This window comes from Peromyscus californicus, unplaced genomic scaffold, assembly GCF_007827085.1.
Source record: "Peromyscus californicus insignis strain IS unplaced genomic scaffold, ASM782708v3 Scaffold_13__1_contigs__length_99412109, whole genome shotgun sequence".
NCBI classification, from domain to species: domain Eukaryota; kingdom Metazoa; phylum Chordata; class Mammalia; order Rodentia; family Cricetidae; genus Peromyscus; species Peromyscus californicus.
Genome location: NW_026294424.1, coordinates 8,255,037 through 8,276,435, shown reverse-complemented (window position 1 = coordinate 8,276,435; position 21,399 = coordinate 8,255,037). Strand labels below are relative to the sequence as shown.

Below are 21,399 nucleotides of genomic sequence, written 5' to 3'. Positions count from 1 at the left end.
ACGGGTTTCAGTTTCACTGAGGCTGTTCAGGGGCAAACCCTGACTCTCCTAAACCCTTTCCTCCAAATGGTGCTATAACCACGGAAAGAGGAAGTCTCTTCTCTAGCTTCAGTTAACTTGCTCTGAAGTTTGGATGATGCAGAATTCACCTTCACTCCAAGGAAGTCTCAAAATTATCGATTATTTGGGGAGCGCTATCCATATGTGAAACATGTAAACGTGGTGAGTCTGGCCATCCCCATTAGAGATATCAGGCATCAGACGGCCAAGTGCTCTCTTGGGGCTGGGGGCTCAGAGGTCATGGGGAGGCACTAACCAGCCTTCAGTACCCGTCTTCCCCACAGCTCCATCTCTAGGATGTCAGGGTACACTGCTACCTCCCAGGGCGAAGAGTGGGTTTCCCATGTGAATGCCCCCCTAACATAGCCTCTCTCCTATTCCCTCCGGCAGAACCAGAGCTGGGATCCGGGGTAGGCCCTGATGGCACGGGTACCCCCAGCCTCCTTCGAGGCAAGAGGGGAGGACACCCAACCAACTACCAGATCGTGACCCCCAGAAGACGCAACGAGAGGAGCTGAGGATGGTGGTGGCTCTTCCTCCCCCAGCCTGGACTTGGCCAGCTGCCTCCAGAGACTGCCAGTTCCTATTTATTAATATCCTCAGGGACCCCCGTGCCATCTTGGCCTTAGGGATAGGCAGGCAGGTCTCAGTGATGTCAGTCTGTACTTTACAGACTAGGCAGGGGCAGGTCCCGAGGGGAAGCCTACTCCGAAGTCAGGCCTCACTTGCACCTGGTCTATTTCCCTGTGACATGGGGTGAAAAGGCCTTAAAGGGGAGCAGTGGAGGCACAAGGCTTCCAGTGTTCTGACATAGGGCCTAGGACTCTGCCTGGCTCTACAGACATGTCAGGATGGGGGCACAAGTCCCAGTTCCCCTCCTTAAAACCTTGGGGAGTCCCGTTTCCTGGTGCTGATTCCCACCTGAGTCCAGGCTGCTTAATCCCTGACTGAATGGTTGGTGCTCCTTACGTCAGTTCTACCCAAGCCCCCACTCCTCAGTGTCCCAGGTGGGGACGGGATGTGTAGAAGGGACTCCCACTCCAAGTATCTGCTGCAGATGCATGGATTGCTATGTACTGGACAATAAATGTCCCTGCCGGACCCACCCAGTTTGGTCTCTATGTGCTCAGCCGGAGGGTCCACCTAGGCTGAGGATATTAGGACAGGAGCTCGGTGGTCTTAGATACCACAGGTCACCCTCCTGCCATCAGCCACTCATTCACTGCCTGTTCACTCCTTCATCCTCCCTGATGCCAACACAGAAGAGCCAGACATGACAACGGCCACTCAGAGGCCAGGCTGAAAACATCAGCTTTTATTCTTAGAAAGTATCAGAACATGCTGGGGCCCACTCCTGCCCCCAGGGATGCTTTCAAGCTCCCAAGCCCTCAGTAGACTAGGCTAGGACTCAGGCCAGGCCTAAGACCCTCTTCTCTTCTTGGACTATGAGGGCCCAGCGCCCTTGCAGTGGGCAGGACCACTCCTCCCCTCGGTCACCACGGCCTCAGTATCCACCAGGCCTTCAACCAGCAGAGACACTGCACCTTCCACACGTCCTGTAGCTGCCAAGGCTACCGCGGCCTGCTCAGTGGGAAATCCCATGTGCTCCAACTGCTGCAGCCTGTGAGGTGGGGACAAGGAAGAAATGTCAGGGCATGCATGGCTCCCACATCAGAAAGCCGCACCCCTGGCCACCCTGCCTTACCGTAGAGAAGACACGGAGGCCTTGGGCAACCACACGGAGCTCTGGGGACCATGCACTGATGCATCAAGGAGCGAAGCCTGGATCCCTTCCTGTAGCATTTGCTCATCCAGGGCTGCCCACATCGGGCTTCCTGGAGCAAAGCTGGACGCAGCCCAGTCTGAGCCCCTCTCTGAGACCTCCCGTGTCAGCTGCACAGGCCCTAGGCCTGGTGGAAGCTGGGCAGAGCCATCACTGTGAGACCAGGAGCTTGGGGAAGCAAGGTAAGGAGATCCAGGGGTGGCAGGCCTGTAGGGACAGAGGTGGATGGCCTGGGCTGCCAGCCACTGTCACAACTTCCACCATCCAATGCTGAGCCCCTGGTATCATCCTCACCTCACTCCAGCAGGAAAAGTGACAGGCAGTTCAGCCAGGCTGCCTGGGGTGGGAAGGAGCCTCAGTGGCCAGCACCGGGCCAGAGTCCTGCAAAGGACACTGTCCTGTAACACCTGCAGTCTCCGCTCGGAGAGCTCCAGCCACCGGAAGGCCCCAGCAGCATCTGCCTGCCCAGGGCAGGGCGCAGGTCAAGGAAACCAAACTGAACTGGGGGGAGGGGAATGTACCATGTGTCTCCTTGCTACACTCCCCAGGACCACCTGAGCAGCTGAAGCTGAGAACGAAAGGGAACTGCCTACCTGAAACCACTCAGCCAGCACAGAAGACCGTATGTGCCTTCCCCACACCCTGCTTTCCACTCTGCTGGCCAGTGCATAACATAACCCTGTGTGCCTGAAGACAGATCCCCCTGGGGTCAGCCAGACTTGAGTAGCTGGTGTCTGCATTCTGAAACGGTCCCCTGTGACTGCCTGAAGGGTTCTATGGTCAGCCTGTTTTCCCATATCTTGGGAGCAAAGCTTATGTTGAAGATACCTGTACCATGGGCCCTAACTTGGTCCTCTGTTCCCGGAGAGCCCCAGGCTCGCTCCCACCCCGAGCCTTCCTCTTTGCTAATCTTAGCTTTGATGCCTCCTTCACACATGATCCAGGTTAGTGACTTCTAGGGTCCCTTCAGCTCTCCCAAACATCCTATGGGTCCTTTGATTGTAACTGACACCTCCCCTTGGCCATGAGCTCTGTCCCCAGCCCAGAGCATGGCTCAGAGGAAGATGTGTCACCAGACACTGCTTGGGCATGGATTCCCTATGCCATTTCTTTCCAAGGCACCCCAGAGGCCCAGCCACAGGTCCACATGGTCCCTGGGCTCAGGCAAAGGATACAGGCTAGGCCAGCAAGAAGGCCACAAAGGAGCTGCAGGAAGGGCGGCTCAGAGCTGAGTAGCAGGGTCAGGGCCAGCAGCAGCCATGGGAGCAGCCATGGTGGCAGTGTCCCCTGAGGCCACCCAGGGTAGTAACTCTGCCTTGCCAGCATGGCCAGATGGACAGGCATATATCCACAACCTCCAGCTGCACTGGACACCCCGAGGCCTGTCAGCAGCACAGCCAGCAGCCCGGCAGCCAGGGCAAGCAGGGCCGAGTTGTGCAGGAAGCGCAGAGTGCCCAAATGGCACTCCTGCCACCAGCCCAGAGTGGGCAGGAGCAGCAGGCTCAGGAGCAGGCCCGGCAGAGCAGTGTGGCCCAGAGCATGGGTCACTAGCCGGTGCACTGGGAACGAGAAGGGGGCCAGGTTAGAGGGATGGATTAGCCTTTCCGAGGGCCACCTGGCAGGCCAGCCTCCCCAACCCAGAAGCCAGTATGGGAACTACCACCACTCATCACTGGTAGAGGGGACCAGAGGCTTCTCAACACCCCAGCTACTCTACCAACATGCAGTCTTCTCACTAGCAACCAGCTGCCGAGGGCTGCCGTGTCCCAGGCACAGGGCAGCTGTCTGTCAGTTCCCACATCTTTGTCGCATCTGGTTAGTAGCACACATTCTAATGAAACCACCTGCTAGAACCTTGCACTCCCACAGAGCTACAGGACCTTGGGAAAATCGCTTCCCCTCTCTAAACACCATTTGGGTTCCTCAGCTGTAAACTGGAGGTTTTGTGGGAAGTACATGTTTGGCGGAAATTTTTAGTTCTTATTTCCAGGGAAAGCTGTCAGCAAGGGATGCTATGAGAACTCTTCCTACCCACAGCTTCCCACCCCACCCTCTGTGCCTTCCTCAGGACCCTCTGCCCTCCTGGACTGTGGGTGAGCTGGGCATGTCTGCAGGAGAACGTGCCCTGGGACACTGTGTCCTAGCCTCGTGACCACCACAAGGTGCACGCTAACTCCACTGACAGGCCTCAGGCACTAGAGAAAGTCTCTAGCTTCCCTCAAGGATCATGCAGCTGGTCCTCACCCTGCCAGGGGTCCAGCAGCAGCTCTGGAGCCAATGTGAGGCTGGGGCCAGCCCCCAGTAACCACAGGCAGCTCATCAGGAGCATCAGGACTGAGGAGGCCAGGGGCAGTGCCCGGGACAGTGAGCCAGGAGAATCCCGGGCATGCATAGTTTGGTTGATGGTAGTCAAAGGTGGTCCTGAGGCTGTGCGCTGGGAATAAACAAAAAGAGTAACAAATTATTCTTGCTGCTTTTATGTGACTCCCTCTCAACTACTTTACAGAGGCAGAAACTGAACCAGCAGAGGCAGGTCCAGTAGCTTGGCCAAAGTGGGCTCAAGTCCCAGCCTGTGTGCTTATTAGCCATGTTCCTATCCTACCTGCCCATGTGTCTGGGATGGGCAGGGGCCATGCATAAAGTCCTGATGAGGCCAGTGTGGTAGTGCACACCTGTGATCTTAGCACTCAGGAGGTGGTGGCAAGAGGATCAGGAATACAGGTCATTAGAGATGCAGACCAGGGAGAGTGCTTACCTAGCATACATGGGCACCTGGATTTGCTCCCCAGTGCTGTAAAAAGAAAAAAAATAAAAATTTAGGTCTTGGCTATATACTGAGAGAAAAAAACAGCCTGGGTGACGAGACCCAGTTTCAAAGAGTCTGGTGGACCCTGAAGAGGAGTCTTAGTGGGAGATACAGGGCCAAAAAAGTTGAACTGTGGCCCTTCACTGCCAAAAGGATGGGTCCATTCCCCCGGGAGTGGCAAGGTCAAGGCCAGCTCTAGTCTCCCGCTTGCCTCCCTCTGTTCTAGTGTCCAAGCCTCAGGGAGCCCAGATGGCTCAGGTGCCCTTGAACAAGGGGCATCACGAGGCCCACCAATGGGATGGGCAGCTGTGGGGAACCCCACAGTCCAAGCCGTACAGAGTGATTCAGAACTGTGGCACTATTTCCTCCCCAGCCCTGGCCCTGGCCCTAGAGTCTGCTCCAGCCTTCTGCTGTGTGTCCGTGGGCAAGTTTCCCAACCTGGGGAACGGTGACTAAGACACGTTTTGCTTACAGGATCATATAAGAAAGGAAAAGAAGCCGGGCGGTGGTGGCGCACGCCTTTAATCCCAGCACTCGGGAGGCAGAGCCAGGCGGATCTCTGTGAGTTCGAGGCCAGCCTGGGCTATAGAGTGAGTTCCAGGAAAAGGCGCAAAGCTACACAGAGAAACCCTGTCTCGAAAAACCAAAAAAAAAAAAAAAAAAAAAAGAAAAAGAAAGGAAAAGATTCGAGGCCCACAGCTTTCTCATCTTTAAAGTTTTGTTTATCTTAAACAAAGTCTCAACATGGAACCCAAGCTAGCCTGCAATGTGAGATTCTCCTGTGTCTGCGCAGGCTTTGAGTACTGGGTCACAAATCTGCACCACCGCACCTGGTTTGGGCCCCAGCTCTTTCTCAATAACCCCCCAGCACCACCTCATTACTTAAGGGAGGCACAGAGATCACAAATGAAGGACCTGTTGGTCCAAGCTCCAGTGGGGGTGGGGGCAAGCAGCAAAGCTTTTCTCCAGTTAGGTTTCAACCCCGGGCAAATGACTGGGCCTATTTAACATATCAAAGCGGACACTGGTGTCAGGTTCTCTCCGCAATCTTCCGGTCCTTACCTGTAACAGGGCCCTCCTGGCTGGCATACCCCTCCCCCTCCCCTGCACTTCTCCAGCCCAGGGGGCTGGGCTGCTAGTCCCTCTATAGTCCAGCCGTTTTGGTTACCCACTCTCTCTGTATGTTGGGCCTTCTGGCGCCTCTCCCTTCTCCTCCCCGTCTCCCCACATGGCCCAGCTCAGGGTCATGGCCACTCTGGGAGCAGTCACGTTTCCTTTTTCTTTCTCTCCCTCACCTTCCTCGCACCCGGACTTTCCTGCAGGCTGTGTTATCACTCTTGAGCAGTCCTCTCCAGTCTCCTACTGGGATGACTCAGTCAGCTTCCTTGCCAAGGCCCTCCCTTGCACCTGCCAGTTTCCTAAAGGGAAAATGTGCAGACCTCCTCTGCCTGCAGCGTCCTTTCCTCCAGCCTCTCAACAGGCAGTCTCCTACTCTCTGAAGCCCAGCTCCAATGTCCCCTTCCCACACCAGGAGTCTTAGCCTAAGGCGTAAAGTTTGACCTTTCTCCCATGTGGTTTGAACTAATGGAGGAAGGAGGCTCCCTCTCATCTCCAGGTTCCCCAGGATACTACTCTTTGCACATATTCAAGGCATTGTATGTGTTCATTCAAAGATTAGCTTGGCCCCAGGTCCTGCTGGGTTGAACCCTGCCCTTCACCTGTGGTACTGGGTTTAGAAAAGCAGGTAGATTTCACCCTTACCTGGAGGCAGGGTCACCTAAACTGAAGCTTCCACTTGCACCTTCTCACAACTATTCCATCCCTGAGCACTAAGGGACTGGTCCACGGACATACAGAACTGGGCCTCGAGTCCTCTCAATCAGTCTCTTCTCTTTCTTGGTGTTGAAAATGGAAACCAGGGCCTCACACATCCTAAGCAAGCAGTATCATTGAGTCTCTGTCTCCAACCGTATCTTCAACTAATAAAATGGAACTTGTAAGAATTAAGTCGTGGATCCCGCTGCTGGTCCTAGAACACAAGACATGTATGGCAGCGTTTCCCTTTCAGATTCCGACGGGCACCCTACTGAGCACTGTGAGTCCCCGGGTGCCTGGATCTCTCACCTGAGGAAGGGACTTTACATCAAATGGGAAGCTGGCCATACACCCTGCTCCCCACTCCCTTCCCTGCCTCCCGCCGGGGAGCTGGAGAGCCTGGCTTTAAGCTTCGGCGGGGAAACCACTCCCATCCTTAGAAAGGTGCGGCACGCCTACTTCTTCTCCCACATGGGCTCTCGCTTCTGCTCAGTCCGCGCCCGCCATGCTACTGTTTGTCTGAGACTAGTCTGTCCGTGTGTTAGGAACTCTTAAAAAAAAAACTCCTCACTCGCAAACAGTCCGCCTCAGTGTCCCTCTGGAACCCTCGTCAGAGACCTCTCAGGGTTATGCACCATCACACCCTGCCTACCTTACTGGGAAGCCAGGAGGACAGACTGGGAAGTCAAGGGCAGGGAAGATGCTTCCGGGTGGTGCACAGAGGGGGAGTCCCGGGGTCTGGGTCGAATTCAGCTTTCTAACTTTGGGGAAAGTACTCAATTGCTTGAGCCTGGGGTTTCTTTTCTGTTAAAGCAAGGGTATTGGATGAAGGAGGACTACAGGGCTTCTCAACTCCGACCGTTATTGGGGCCGGACGCGGCATTCCCGGCCTCCCTCCCCAGCCGACCGGCCGACCGGCCGACCGACCTCAGTCCCCTCCCCCGCCCTCTCGGGCCACGCGTCCAAGGTCCTGAGAAGCACGTCCCCCCCCCTACCCTGGAGGAGCGGGTGGGGGGGGCCCGGGGGGGCCCCGCCTGGGAGTCGGGCCGCCAGCTCCAGGCCGAGACCTAGGCGCCTCAAACCCACTGCGCGCACACACGGGCGCGTGATCCCGCCCGCCGATTAGTCAGCAGTTGTTCCAGGCCGGGATCCCTTCCCCCAGCCCTCCCGCCAGCCTCCGTCTCCCTCCAGGACAGACTCTTCAGAGACGGTCCCTAGAGCCAGCGGGCGCAACCATTCCAAACCACCGGGCCTCGTGCAGGGGATCCCTCGGGTGGGTGGGTGACACTCGCTTCCTAGCGCGCTGGCCCCTGAGGGTGCCTTCTTAACCCGCGCGTCACGTCTGGCTCTTCAGAGAGGATTGGGTCAACGGTTTCTGCACCGAAGAACCAGATATCCCTGGCTCAAACCTCCTTGCCCACCCCCGTGGCCTGGCCCGATGGTAGCGTCCGAGGTTGCGGGTTTCGCGCCTGCGCAGTGCGGCGCCTAGGGGGACCGCGAGAGGGAGACGGACGTTGAGAGAACGAGGAGGAAGGAGAGAAAATGGCGTCCACGGGTAAGTGGAGTGGGAGCGCGGTCGCGCTGGCGACGGCTGGGACACCCCAACTGGGGGGCGCTCGTCTCTCGGGGTGGCAGGGATCACTGAGTGGGATTGCCGAAAGGGGTTGGAGTTCCCGCCGCGACCCGACGACCTCGGGGGTCCGCGTTCCCGTCCCCTCCCCCTCCCCCACCCGGCGGGCTGGTTCTGGAACCTTCCGGCGCCCGCGTTGCGCCGCGAGGGCCTCGCGGCAGCTGGAGCGTGCGGGGCCCGCCTCGGCCTCCTTTGTGTGGCGGTTGTCGGTGCGGGCGCCCCGGGCCTCCCGCCACGTGGGCGGGGCCTCCGGCCTCTGAGGCCCAGAGGGGACCGCGGCTGGGCCTCGAGTCCACCCCGCGGGCGCGTGAGGCGGGGGGTCGGATGGCGGCTCGAGGAGCCGCGGCCGGTTGCCCTTGTAACCTCTCGGCCCGTTGCTCGCCGGAGGGCAGGTGTTTCCCGTACAGAAACTCAACGTTAAAAACAAACAAAAACAAAAAGGCGTCGCGAACGTGTGAGCCGAGGGGCGCCGGCTGGGGAGTAGGAGCCCCATTATCCTCCGGGCCTGGCTCGGCGCTCCCAAGCTGCACCCTGCAGGGCCCCCCAGCCTCAAGCCCAGAGTGGGCCTGCTCGGCCTTTAGGCGTCGTGGGTCCCCCCCCAGTCCGCGTTCTCCCCGCTCGGAGGCCTCGATTTTATCATGTGGTGACTCCACCGCCTTCCCTACCCTACCCGGGGTCCTTTTCTCAGCAAACGGCGCGGGGATCGGTTGTGTAACAAGGCCCGCCTGGATCCGGAGAGCAGAATCTTAACCAGAAATGTCTGGCATTTTTGACCCGGGAGAAACAGCCTCACCCCGCACGTTTCTGTAGACCTGCTCATTAAGCTAGCAGGCTTGTTTCTTGGCGCTGTGGAGGCCAGGGAAAGGAGACCGGTAGCCAACTTTGAAAGTCGGCGGTGGGAACTCTACAATGTGATGGATGTTGTCGTCCTTCAGTGAGCCAATGAGTGTAGCCTAGCCTTCACCAGCAGTTTGGTGCACAGTTAACCGGCACGGTGGCGCTTTTTTTGGGGGGGGGCTCTGGAGGAATTTGGGGGGCTGATGTGGCCTTGGAGGCAGTAGGAGAAATCGAGGGGGAAGAGAGAAAGAGCTCTGGGACTTTGATTAGTGCTTGGAAAAGCTTCGAGCATCACAGTTTGGCGACGCCAAAGATGTAGGCAGTAAACAGGTAAATGCTGGCTTTTGATACCAAGCTAAGAGAAAGATTAAACTACAGCCCAGTACATCCTGGTGGGAAATGGTTTCTTCCGTGGGTCTTCTATCCGGTAAAACTCAAGAAGGCAATTGCAGATTTTTGCTTGATAGATCATTGCCACTTTTTAGTCATCTTTCTTCAAATCCTATTTGCTGGTAACCACCATGAACCATATTCGAGTTAAAAGCATGCTCTGGTATACCCATAGTCCTGTCCCTGCTGAGGGAACCTTATGTAGGACTTAGTGTCTTTTCCTGAAAAATATAGTTTAGCTAGACTTTTTCAAAGTTTTTCTTGACGCCAGGTGGTGGTGGCTCATGTCTTTAGTCCCAGCAGAGGCAGCCGTATCTCTTGTTCAAGGCCAGCCTGGTCTTACACAGTGAATTCCAGGATAGCCAGGGCTACACAGAGAAAGCCTGTTGGGGTGGGGGTTGGGGGGCAGTTATCTTGAGCTCTTCAGTCCTTAAAGCTTTCTGGTCCTAAGAAATTTACCCTCCTGGCTTTAATACATTATGTAGTCTAAACCTCCAAATCTCTACAGCTTGGCTAGTGACTGCCCTGAGTAAGCGTCTGTCTTAGGGAATAGTGATTTCCCCCCTCACCCCACCCCATCTGTATCTTGTAGAATAGTGCCTACAGAATATGTCCAGTAAAGCAGAATTACAGTACCCAAATAACTATCAGAACAAGAAGTAAAACATTATCAACATTCTTGAGCCCTACCCACCCATCATAGCCCCTTTGCCTGCTTCTTTATGTACATTTGGGCATGGTTTTTCGGTTGTTAAATTATCTGGCCATTGTTTCAGTGTCATGTTTGAGACAGTAGGAGGCTTGTGTGTTGTATTAGGTAGATAAACATGAGTTGGGGGGTGGTTGCTTCCCTTAACCCACCAAATCCACCAGTTTCATGCTGATCTGAGGTGGTTAGCTGTTCTGTATCAGCTTTGCCAATTTTACATAACTGCTCTTGTGTAAGTCTTTTGTAAACATTGAGCTGAATGCCAGGGAGTTGAAAACCATTTTTTACACAGAAACTTCAACAAAATGAAGGTTGCAATATAAGGATTTAGATGCTTCGTTGGTGTATTTTACAAATGCTACATGGAAGTGATTTACATTTTTTATTTCATATAAAGAATGTGACAAGTAACTAGTCATAGTTTAATCCTAGAACTTGGGGAGGAGAGGCAGGCAGAGTTTGAGGCCAGCCTGGTCTACATAGTGTGTTCCAGGACAACTGGAGCTACATAGTGAGACCCTGTCTCCAAAAAAAGGTAACATTGAAAATGCTTCAGGATTTTGGTTGAACATTTATTTTTTTGTTGTAGGTATCTTTGGGACAGTTTACTGATGATATTGATAATGGGGCTCTGAAATTAAGGGTCTAGAGGAAGGAAAGTAGTCACATGAGGTATAAAAAGGTAGAAAGACGGTCCACTTTTAAGAGATGAGTTCAGGATATTGTGAAGCAATATTGCGTGGAGTGGGTTAGATCCCCTTCGTGAAGAAAGATGTCGACTGTTGCTTTGGGGTTAGGGACTGACTGCTTTCTGATTGGAAAAGAAAGGACCCTTTTGTTCAGTCTTAATGGCAGTACTGTCTTTGAACACCAAAGAAGATGTGTTCTTGTAGAGGGGAAATAATTAGAATTATTTAAAAAAATAATTGCTCACTGGGCAGTAGTGGCACAAGCCTTTAATCCCAGCACTCAGAAGGCAGATGCAGGCAGATCTGAGTTCGAGACCAACCTGGTCTACAAAGCAGGTTCCAGGACAGCCAGAACTGTTACACAGAGAAATCCTGTATTGAAAAACATAAAAAAATTGCTTTGCCTTAAAAAAAAAAAAAAAAAAAAAACCCAAATTATCTAACTTTAATTCAGTGGTGCTTTGAAAATTTAGGCATTTATTTTCATAACTTGATACCTGTATAGACTGGATTTAGTCCCTTTTTGTTTGTTTTTGAGACAAGGTCTTTCACAGCCCTAGCTGTCCTGGAATGCACTGTGTAGACTAGGCTGGCCTAAAACTCACAAACCCACCTGTCCCTGCTTCTTGAATGCCACTGGGATGAAAGATATGTGCCAACTAACCAGGCTAATTCCTTTGATATAGTATAAATTTCATATGAGAAAGAAAATGATAGCTGGACTCATTTACAGAGAAGAAAATTTGTGGCTTTTTTTTAAAGTTGAAATCATTTTTTTTTTTTTTTTTTTTTTTTTTTGGTTTTTCGAGATAGGGATTCTCTGTGTAGCTTTGCGCCTTTCCTGGAACTCACTTGGTAGCCCAGGCTGGCCTCGAACTCACAGAGATCCGCCTGGCTCGAAATCATTTTAAATTTTAGGAAATGGCAATAATGAACCTAGAATAATTTTTTCCCTGGGCCTATTAAGTGCTTTATCATCTTTGCCAGTTTTTAGGGTTCTGTTAACCTGGCTTCAGTTTGTGCATGCTGCTGGAGTTGGAACCCAGGGCATCCACATATGCCAGGTTATAGTCTTGGGAATGTGCATGTGTTCTGACCACTGATGTACTCCCTCCCATCCTTTGCCTTGGCTTCCCTGGGGTTTCTAGCGTTTGTGTTACTCTGAAGATAGCTCTAACAGTAGGCTCTTCTTAGATTTAATAACTGTTGTGTTTTTTTGTCATTCTATTGCACTGTTACTGTTACAGGGAATTGTAGTTGGTCTTACTAAATGATAAAGACTGACAGAAGCTGGACATAGTAGCTCACTCCTGTAATCCCAGCACTGGGGAGGCAGAGGCAGGTGGATCTCTGAGTTTGAGGTTATGTAGAGAGACCCTATCTCAAAAACACAAAAATGCTAGGCATGGTGCTGCATGCCTTTACTGGGAGAGGGCAGCAGAGACAGATGAATCCCTGAGCTTGAGGCCACCATAGTCTACAGAGTTCTAGGACAGCTAGGACTACACAGAGAAACCCTGTCTCAAAAAACAGAAAGTTGGGGGAAACATTCTAATACTTTTGCATTGTTCCTTTTTATATGATTGTAGAGTTGGTGCTGTTTTGTGGTCTTGGTTTCTATTAGCCTTAAGATAATGATCATGTGTTTGAATTGACAGCTGGTGGTTGAGATGGGTTTATGATCGTGGGACTATGCAGGATATGCGAGGTTTCCCTGCCAACTCAACTGATCTTGACCTCATTAGTTAGCACCATATTCAGACTTCTTGCATTTAACTGGCTTTTAATTGGTTTGGTGTTGAGAGATGAGATGTGCTAACTGTGACTTGTGTCTGCATATAGGGCCACTCTAAACAGTTTAAAAGAATTATTCTTGTTGCCTCAATTCTGCCTCTTACCCCTTCCTTGTCTGTGCTAATAATTTTGTTTTCTTGTTTCTTCTAGATTACAGTACCTACAGCCAAGCTGCAGCCCAGCAGGGGTAAGTCAGCTTTCTGCAACAATACTTTGTCCACAGTTAATGTGTTAGAGTATGAGGCCTTTTGTAATTGTAAAGGATAATTCACAGTTGGAATATTCTGTATTCAATTCTCATGTTTAATTCTTTTTGCAGCTACAGTGCTTACACCGCCCAGCCAACTCAAGGATATGCACAGACCACCCAGGTAATCCCAAAGAAAAGGATGTGTGGTTATATTTTCAGTAAAAGTGCTTCAGTTTAGCCAGGCTGTGATGGCACATGCCTTTAATTCCAGCATTTGGGAGGCAGAGACAGGTGGATCTCGTGAGTTCGAGGCCAGCCTGGTCTACAGAGAGTGAGTTCTGGGACAGCCAGGGCTACACAGAGAAACTCTGTCTCAAAAAAGACAACAAAAAAAGATGTTTCAGTTCGCCACTAAAACAATAGCTAGCAGATCTTTTTAAAAATTATATACAAGTAACTAGTAGTAGTTTTGTCTAATCTTTAAAAACTTGATAATTTTAATTTTCTTTCTTTATTTTTGGTTTTTTTGAGACAGGGTTTCGCTGTGTAGCTTTGCGCCTTTCCTGGAACTCACTTTATAGCCCAGGCTGGCCTCGAACTCACAGAGATCCGCCTGGCTCTGCCTCCCGAGTGCTGGAATTAAAGATGTGCGCCACCACCGCCCGGCCGATAATTTTAATTTTTACAATGAGGGTTTGTTGTAAATGAAACCATTTTAAAACTGGAAATGGGCTCTTTTTTTAAAAAATTTTCTAGCTCAAAGTATCTCACTGTAGTCTTGGTCTTTCTACATATTTTATTATGCATAAATTAATTTAGTCATCATTGCAATTCTTCCAAGGGAGATCATATTGGGACCTTTGCCGATGAGAAAATAATACTGTATAGCTATTACGTTACTTGCTAGTGGTTGCACATTGACTAGTGGAGTAATTTAAAAATTACTGTTCCTCAGCTTTTGCCAGTTTGTAAGTCTGTGTAAAAACATAGGCCACGGGCAAGAGAAGTAGCATCTTAGGGAAAAAAGTGCTTGCCACCCAGCCCAATAACCTGAGTTTGGTCCTACAAGTCCCACATACGAGGGAGAGAACCAACTCCTAAGTCCTAACACGGGGAAGCAGGAGCAGGTGGCTCTCTGAATTTGAGGCCAGCTTGGCTTATATAGCAAGTTCCAGGCCAGAACTACATAGTAAGACTGTCTAAAAAAAAAAAACAACTCCAATTCTGGATTGATTATGCCAAGACGTTGATATTGACTGCCACGGGAATATTTGGAAACCATGTTTCACATTTAATTGGTCTTGCAAATAAGTCTATACAAACATGTTGATATCTGAAAGAACAACTCATTCCTTATCCAATTTTAGGTATTATTGATGTCCAAGTTAAAAACCGTAATCTTGATATACTAATAATCATAAGAACATGAAACTGTTCTGGTTCACTTTCTTGAAATAGGAGTTAATAGTGTTTATTTTTGTATCGTGTTGAAAATCTGGTTCTTAAATCTGACAAGATGCTGTCTTCATTGTCTTTCTCGATGTTCATTTTGTGCTGTCAGTTATATGCCTGTGCCCGTATTGCTCATGAGAACATTTTGCTAAGCTAGCTTAACTGAGACTTTGCTTAATTATTTAAGAACTTTTTTGTTTCTAGGTTTACCAAAACATGAATGAGCTTGTATAAGCATTTATCTATTCATTTATTTTTGGTTTTTTTTCAAGGCAGGGTTTCTTTGTAACAGCCCTGGCTGTCCTAGAACCCTAACTGGCCTCAAACTTGCCTGCCTCTGAACAGTCATAATTTTTAAGATGATTCGTCTTTTTTTGTTTTGTTTTTTGTTTTTTTGTTTTTGGTTTTTGGAGACAGGGTTTCTCTGTGTAGCTTTGTGCCTTTCCTGGAACTCACTCTGTAGACCAGGCTGGCCTCGAACTCACAGAGATCCGCCTGGCTCTGCCTCCCGAGTGCTGGGATTAAAGGCATGCGCCACCACCGCCCGGCTGATTCGTCTTATTTTTATAATTTCTTTTTTAAACTGGGAAGCAGTATTTTCTACTTGATTCTCCAGTTTATGAACTAATAAATCAGTTTGTTATTTTGCTAAAATACAAGATTCTCTTATGAAGCTACTGCATGCATTTCTTTGGAGCAGGCATATGGGCAGCAAAGCTATGGAACCTATGGACAGCCTACTGATGTCAGCTATACCCAGGCTCAGACCACTGCCACCTACGGGCAGACTGCATATGCGACTTCTTATGGACAGCCTCCCACTGGTAAGGCCGGCCTTCAAGAGAAGAGACTTGGTGATAGTATTGAGGGGATTTGCTGAAAGGCCTGTTCTCTTAGGTGTATATTCTGGTTCGTCTGCTGACATCTGGGGATCTTTTATTCTAGGAAGTATTTTTTTCCCTTGCCCTTAAATTCTCCTTGAGGGCTATCCAATAGAGTGTGGGTGAATAAGGTCCAAAAGAAACTAAACTTTTATACATTGTGTATGATATACAACAAAATGGGACTAATGTAAAAGATTGTGCTCATGCTAAGAATGAGCTTAAACTGAGCTGCTTAAAAATTTGAATGGTTTGCTGGGCGTGGTGGCGCATGCCTTTAATCCCAGCACTTGGGAGGCAGAGGCAGGAGGATCTCTGTGAGTTCAAGGCCAGCCTGGTCTACAGAGGAAATTCCAGGACAGCCAGGACTAATACACAGAGAAACCCTGTCTCAAAAAAAAAAAATGGTTTTCACATCTGTTTGCTTCATCTGATAGTGTACCCTCTACTTTTTGTTTTGTGCTTTCCACAGTAGAAGGGACCAGTACAGGTTTGACTATCCTGCTCATTCTTGCATGGGAAATGCTTTCCATCTTGTCTAACCCTGTAATGTTAACCCTTAGGTGTTTTCATTTGTTTAAACCCCAGACTTTCTAACATCACACACAAGGTGCTAATGAAAAAAAGCTGCTTCAGGTGCCATTTGCAGATCCATGTCCTTGTATAATTGGGGGAAGGTTTTACCATTGAATTTGACTTTTGTCAACCCTTTGTTATTTGCCTTCCCAAAGGTATTACTCCAACTGATTTTCCTTGCTCCCTGAAAGCTAGATTGCATGATTAGATTTATTTAAGGGAACAGACTGCCACCCTGCATGTACATGTTTGTCTGTTGCATAGCACAGGCACATTTTATTTTCTGTTTAAGTCTTATAAATTATTTTAATCCATTTTCTGTTTTAAGTGTTACAAATTTTTTTTTTAAGACATAGTGTGTTTTAAACATAAAATAGCATTCCAGGATACTAAAAAGGAAAGCTGCTCTAAAAATACATAATATGGAATATGTGAAAAATGTGACCATTTTTTGCTATAGGATGCTGTGTGATATAAGTTGGAGATGTAAAGACTACCTTCCAACTATCTGAACTCCAAATTATATTATAGAAAAAAATACTTGGCATTTATTTCATTGACATGGATTTCGTGGGAAGAATTTGCTAACCTATCTTAATTACTGTCTTTGGATGGAAGTGTTTATCTAACTGTGCAGGTGTGGGGAGAACTGAAACTAAAACTATAGATTTGAGAACATCTAATTTCGATTTAGCCTTTTCTATCCTTAAGCCATTTAACAAAGTCATGACAAAGTGATTTTTAAGCAGAATAGAAAGTCTAGTCCTGATTGTGAGCCCAGAAAGTATTGTAAGCAGAAAACGATGACTTTGGTGAGCCAGACTATGTTGCATGGTGATGAGGAGTTTGTGTATACTAAGTGATTCTAAGTTACTTCTCATACCTCACTTACTCCTGCTCACTGCTTTTAGGCTATAAGAACCAAAATTAACCCTTACGGCTTAAGTAAGAGCCAATGAGTAGGAAGCTGGATCCAGGCACATTATTCTGAATCCCATGCTGCCTTTACACATAAAAGTCAGTGGATAATTATCACAGAGAATGTATAGAAATACACTAGTCTCTTCTAGGATCCTAAATGAATCTCCAGAAGAAAGGTACAGATAACAGCTGCATCTCACTTAACATGATTCAAACAATTCTTAAGCTGTGATTTTTACTGTTGACTGTAAATAAATTTTCTTTGTACAATGTTTCTTACCACCTTTTTTCTTGAAGAAATCACATAGATGTGCTGTTAGTCTCTTGTTGTTTTGTTGATTTTTGTTCATTTTTCTTGGGTGCTTATGTGGGTACTATGGATTAATTAAAAGATTACTTATTAACCCAGTACCTTACTATTATATTGCTATTATACAGGCTCTTACAGCAGTTCTGAGACATAGGTTACTATTTTTGTTGAACTTTTGTGAATCTTATAAGTCTTGCCATGTAGGGAGAAGTTTTATAAAAGAGTAATTGGATAGATGGACTTCTATTGTTTCGATGAATGCTGTATATGGTTAACTTTGGAACTTTGCAAAGAAGTTGGATTTTCTTTGAACCGCCAGCTCCCCAATGACACAAAAACTTCTTATTAATTATAAAAGCTTGGCCTTAGTGTAGGCTTGTTCCCAAGTAGCTCTTAAAACTTAAATTAACCCGTTTATATTAGTCTACATTCTGCCACATAACTCGTTAGCTCTGCTCGGTACCGTTCTTCCCAGAGTTCCTATTTCTTCCCACAAGTCCTACCTATCCTCTCTTGCCTAGCTATTGGCCATTTGGCTCTTTATGAAAATTAAACCAATCAGAGGGTGCCTAAACAGGCAAGGTAAAACAGTGACACGTAGTCACAGTGTACAAAAAGATTAATTATCCCACAGTGTAGGGTTCAGTGGTAGAATATCACCCTAGCATGTATGTGAAGCTCCGGTTCTATTACTGTAAAACAAAACAAAACAAAATCCCATTTCAGATGAACAACATGCCAACTCAAAAGTGTTTAGGGCTCTTTTGTGAAGTATATTTTTATTGGTTTTCACCAGTTTAGACAGGAAACTAATGTCTTTGTATATAATTTTAGAATTTCTTTTGAATATTTGAGAAGAAAGGATTATGTGCTACAAAAAGTGATACTTTAGATTCAAAAAGAAGTTGAGCCAGGTTTGGTACCACAGGCCCTTAATCCCAGTACTTGGGAGGCAGAGGCTGGCTCCTGTCTGAGTTCAAGGCCAGCCTGGGCTACATAGTGAGACCCTGCTTCAAAGAAACAAAAACGGGCTGGAGAGATGGCTCAGCAGTAAAGAGCACTGACTGCTCTTCTACGGGACCTGGGTTCAATTCCCAGCACCCACATAGAGGCTCACAACCACCCATAATGAGATCTGGTGCCCTCTTCTGGCCTGCAGGGACACATGCAGGCAGAACACTATAAACATCAGAAATCTGGCAGTTAAGTTATAAAACAAGGCATTACAGTAAGCAAGCCTGGGCAGTTTAATGAGACTGTCTCAGTTTTTGGTGTTTTGTTTGTTTTTGTTTTTGGGTTTTTTTGATTTTGAATACTCACTTGGGTAATCCTAAATGTAAACTAAACTAAGTAGTCTTAGCTCAAGATTTGTTTTAAATGCTAAAGCTCCTTTTTGGTTTTTGTGTTTCTTTTCTTTTTTTTTTTTTTTTTTTTTTTTTTTAGCAAGGTTCTCCTGCTATGTAGCCCAGGCTGGTTTGGTATTTGTGATCCTGGAATGTTGGGATCACAGGCATGCACCCACAATCAGAAATCATTTTTAACTTTAGTAAGAATTTAGATGTGAATCCTGGCATCTGGGCTAAGCTTTTTTAGAGTGCATCATTTACTTGAGCCTGTTGATTATGAGGAAGGAAGGCAAAGATTCGGGAAAGGTGGTGTGCTTTGAGCTCATGTAACGGCAGATTTTAGTGCTTAACCAGTACCTGATGACTATTTCGTGGCTATTTTTAAGTGCTATGTCATTTGCCCTTTACCTCCCGTTCTGGGACATTTTATTTCCTGTTTTGAGGGGGGTTGTCTGTTTATTTCTAATTAAGTAAGAAACTTGCTCAGGAAATCCGCTAACAAGATGGGTCTATAATCAGGAAAAAAAAAATAGCACTTTCTCCTGTCCAGTCGATTTATGTGGGGGCAGAAAGAAGCCTGTTCTCCATGGCAACAGTTTTTTTTATAGAATATTCTGTCTTGAGGTAGGAAATGTAGCTTAGTTGGTAGAGTGCTCGCATTCATGGAGCCCTGTGTTCCCCAGCACCAATCAACCAGGTATGATGTGCCTGTGATCCCAAGGCTGGAGACTTGAGGTGAGGGGATCAGAAGAAAGATATCTTTTGCTACCTAAGTAGCAGAAGACCAGCCTAGGCTGCAGGAGACTTTGTGTCAGAACAGCAAAATGCACACTTCGCCCCTCTTGTAGATAAGTTTGAAAACAGATAAGGTAATACATCACTAATAACGGACTGGAGAGATGGCTCAGCAGTGTTAAGAGCACTAGCTGCGCTTTGAGAGGACCAGGGTTCGATTCTCAGCACCCACATGACAGCTCACAACTGCGTGTAGCTCCAGTTCCAGGGGATCTGACACCACACATGCATGCATGCATGCATGCATGAATGAGTTACTACAGACAGTGCTTAAGACTTTAAAACTTTGGAGTCAGTGAGATGGCTCAGCAGATAAGGGCACTTGGCGTCAAACCTAATGACCAGAATCCATGTAGTAGAAGGAGAGAACCAACTCCTAAAACTAGTCCTGTGCTTCCACACATGTGCCATGGTGAGCTCTCATGTGCACACACTTTATTTTTAAAAAATGTAAATAATTTAAACACTCTTTGTTGCTACTCTTCTGCAAGGACATTTATAAGGATTCAATTTTGTGATGCTTTAAAGTGGGCAGTTTCCAAGTTGTTTTGGTAATAAATGCCAAGGCAGTGCTCTGACGAAGAGGACCTGGAGTCTAATCCAATTCTCCTTTGTTGTAGGTTATACCACTCCAACTGCCCCCCAGGCATACAGCCAGCCTGTCCAAGGATATGGCACTGGTGCTTATGACACCACCACCGCTACAGTCACCACAACCCAGGCCTCCTATGCAGCTCAGTCTGCATATGGCACCCAGCCTGCCTACCCAGCCTATGGCCAGCAGCCAGCAGCCACCGCACCTACAAGGTAAGGCCACAGTTGCCTAGTCCTTTGATGCGTCAGCTTTGGATATGAAGGAAAGAGTAACTTTGTACACTTATACTATCCATGACTTAGTTCCCTTTGATGGCCCTTTATACACTAGGTTTTGACTGTTCACACTGCTGTTTACAGCAACCAGGGTGCAGGAGCACAGCATACAGGTATTCTGGTGAAGAAATGGTGCCGTCTGAGGGCCAAAAACAAGGAATGTCAGTTGCCTGGTTTCAGAACCTACTTTGGGGGAAGGAAGAGACTGTTCTGCTTTTCTAAACACAAGAAAATGGAGTGTGTGTTTTCCCACATTGTTTAACTACCAGTAGAAGTCTACTTTTGGTTCTTACTTTGGTTTATTGACCCTGTAAATTGGTAACTGCTTTCCTTTAGGAAAAAATGCAGTAGTTGATAGTACACGGTGGGTGGGTTACATGTCAGTGAAGAAGTAGTATTATATGACCCAATTATTGGTAAAGGATATTTCCACAACCTGAAAGAATTACTACCTCAGTGAAGCAGTTGACATGATTTCCTCTATATGATGTAGTGGTTTGGTAACCACAAGTCATAGACAAATAAATTCATAACTGGGTACCCAGCTATATGGTATATAGTAAAAGAGTCCAATAAAGTTCATACTCCATGGCTGGTTGGTAGATAAGTGGTATATATTATTACTTAACAGAAGATTTCAGGTCTTTGCTTTAGACAATGCACTTAGGTGGCTTCTGCATACAGTCTTGAAGGAACACTGAATTCTGATTTCAATGAAGACTTTTTAGGGAATAAACAAGAGATCAACTTGTAACCTAGACTTTTTATCTGCTGTAGAGGTAAGAAATTAGCTCTGGCAAACACTCGTGAAAATTACTTCTAAAATGCACAGTGAGTAATCAGAGCCACTTGTAGTTAATATCCCATAGACAGCCTGTATAGTAGTTATATTTAACTGGCTGGTTCCTAGAAAGGCCCCGTTGCAGTTGACTTAGGTGTTGCAAAATTTTATCGCATGTGCAAAGTCACATGAAGCTCTCATGCAGTGATATATCCAAGCCACAGCAGGAGGGTATTTTGTGTATCAATTAGGTTTTGATAAGTCATTGTTTTGTGCCCCACCCCCAAGCTTAGTTTTCTGAGCTGACCACCCTTAAAAATAGCTAGCTGTCTCTTGATCAACAGTGGTTATTCCTTTCTCACTGGAAAGAGGTAGTTTATAACTTTATAACCCATTTCATCTCAGTGAAGAAACCAGTACTTCTGCATCTTCTCTGGGCCACCTGCTGATTGGTGCTTTGTTTGAGATAGCCCTAACTCAACTGTGCTACTGTAGCCTTGGTGTAAACTGTTGGGGCCATGAGGAATTGGGGAGTTCCTGAGTTAGTCGGTTTGAGCATGGGTTGGGAGGTACATCCACACCCCTGTCCTGTGGAGACTGGTGTGGCAAGGTTAAGTTAATTTACAGCAGGCTAAGTTAGGAAATGTCTTTTCTAGTCTGTTTCTAGTAAATGAGTAGCATAAACCCACAGATAGTGAAAATGTATGATGCTGTGACCTTACAAATTAAACTTCAGTTTACATTGTTGTTCAAATTTCTTGTCT

At 47.6% G+C, this 21,399-nt stretch overlaps 3 protein-coding genes across 19 annotated transcripts in view; 2 read left to right on the top strand and 1 right to left on the bottom strand.

Annotated features, from left to right (window-relative positions):
• Positions 1-1,165, top strand: part of Emid1 (EMI domain containing 1) — a 44,598-nt gene extending 43,433 nt beyond the window's left edge. For 5 of the 6 annotated variants that reach the window (XM_052736395.1, XM_052736396.1, XM_052736399.1 and 2 more), the window contains exon 15: positions 451-1,165. In XM_052736395.1, coding sequence (XP_052592355.1) covers positions 451-578 — 128 coding nt within the window. In that variant the 3' untranslated portion in view covers positions 579-1,165. The remainder of the gene's footprint in view (positions 1-450) is intronic. The other variant, XM_052736405.1, reaches the window with a different exon arrangement.
• A 182-nt stretch (positions 1,166-1,347) lies between these two features.
• On the bottom strand, positions 1,348-8,236 carry Rhbdd3 (rhomboid domain containing 3). 9 transcript variants are annotated; one of them, XM_052736409.1, is made up of 9 exons: positions 8,216-8,236; positions 7,117-7,268; positions 6,411-6,678; positions 4,599-4,634; positions 4,088-4,277; positions 3,019-3,402; positions 2,138-2,300; positions 1,766-2,050; positions 1,348-1,681 (listed from the first exon to the last, which is right to left on the bottom strand). In XM_052736409.1, exons 5-9 carry the CDS (start codon positions 4,233-4,235, stop codon positions 1,504-1,506), a joined length of 1,158 nt encoding a protein of 385 aa, XP_052592369.1. In that variant the 5' UTR covers positions 4,236-4,277; positions 4,599-4,634; positions 6,411-6,678; positions 7,117-7,268; positions 8,216-8,236; the 3' UTR covers positions 1,348-1,503. The 9 variants fall into 9 exon arrangements, with proteins under 9 accessions (XP_052592369.1, XP_052592368.1, XP_052592367.1 ...); XM_052736408.1 differs by lacking the exon at positions 8,216-8,236 and adding an exon at positions 7,663-7,801; XM_052736407.1 differs by lacking the exon at positions 8,216-8,236 and adding an exon at positions 7,460-7,633.
• Positions 7,928-21,399, top strand: part of Ewsr1 (EWS RNA binding protein 1) — a 28,077-nt gene continuing 14,605 nt past the window's right edge. For 2 of the 4 annotated variants that reach the window (XM_052736392.1, XM_052736393.1), the window contains exons 1-5: positions 7,928-8,019; positions 12,664-12,700; positions 12,833-12,884; positions 14,856-14,979; positions 19,605-19,791. In XM_052736392.1, the coding sequence (XP_052592352.1) occupies positions 8,007-8,019; positions 12,664-12,700; positions 12,833-12,884; positions 14,856-14,979; positions 19,605-19,791 (413 nt within the window). In that variant the 5' untranslated portion in view covers positions 7,928-8,006. Of the gene's footprint in view, positions 8,020-12,663; positions 12,701-12,832; positions 12,885-14,855; positions 14,980-15,508; positions 15,527-19,604; positions 19,792-21,399 lie in introns of all 4 variants that reach the window. The other 2 variants (XM_052736391.1, XM_052736390.1) reach the window with 2 other exon arrangements.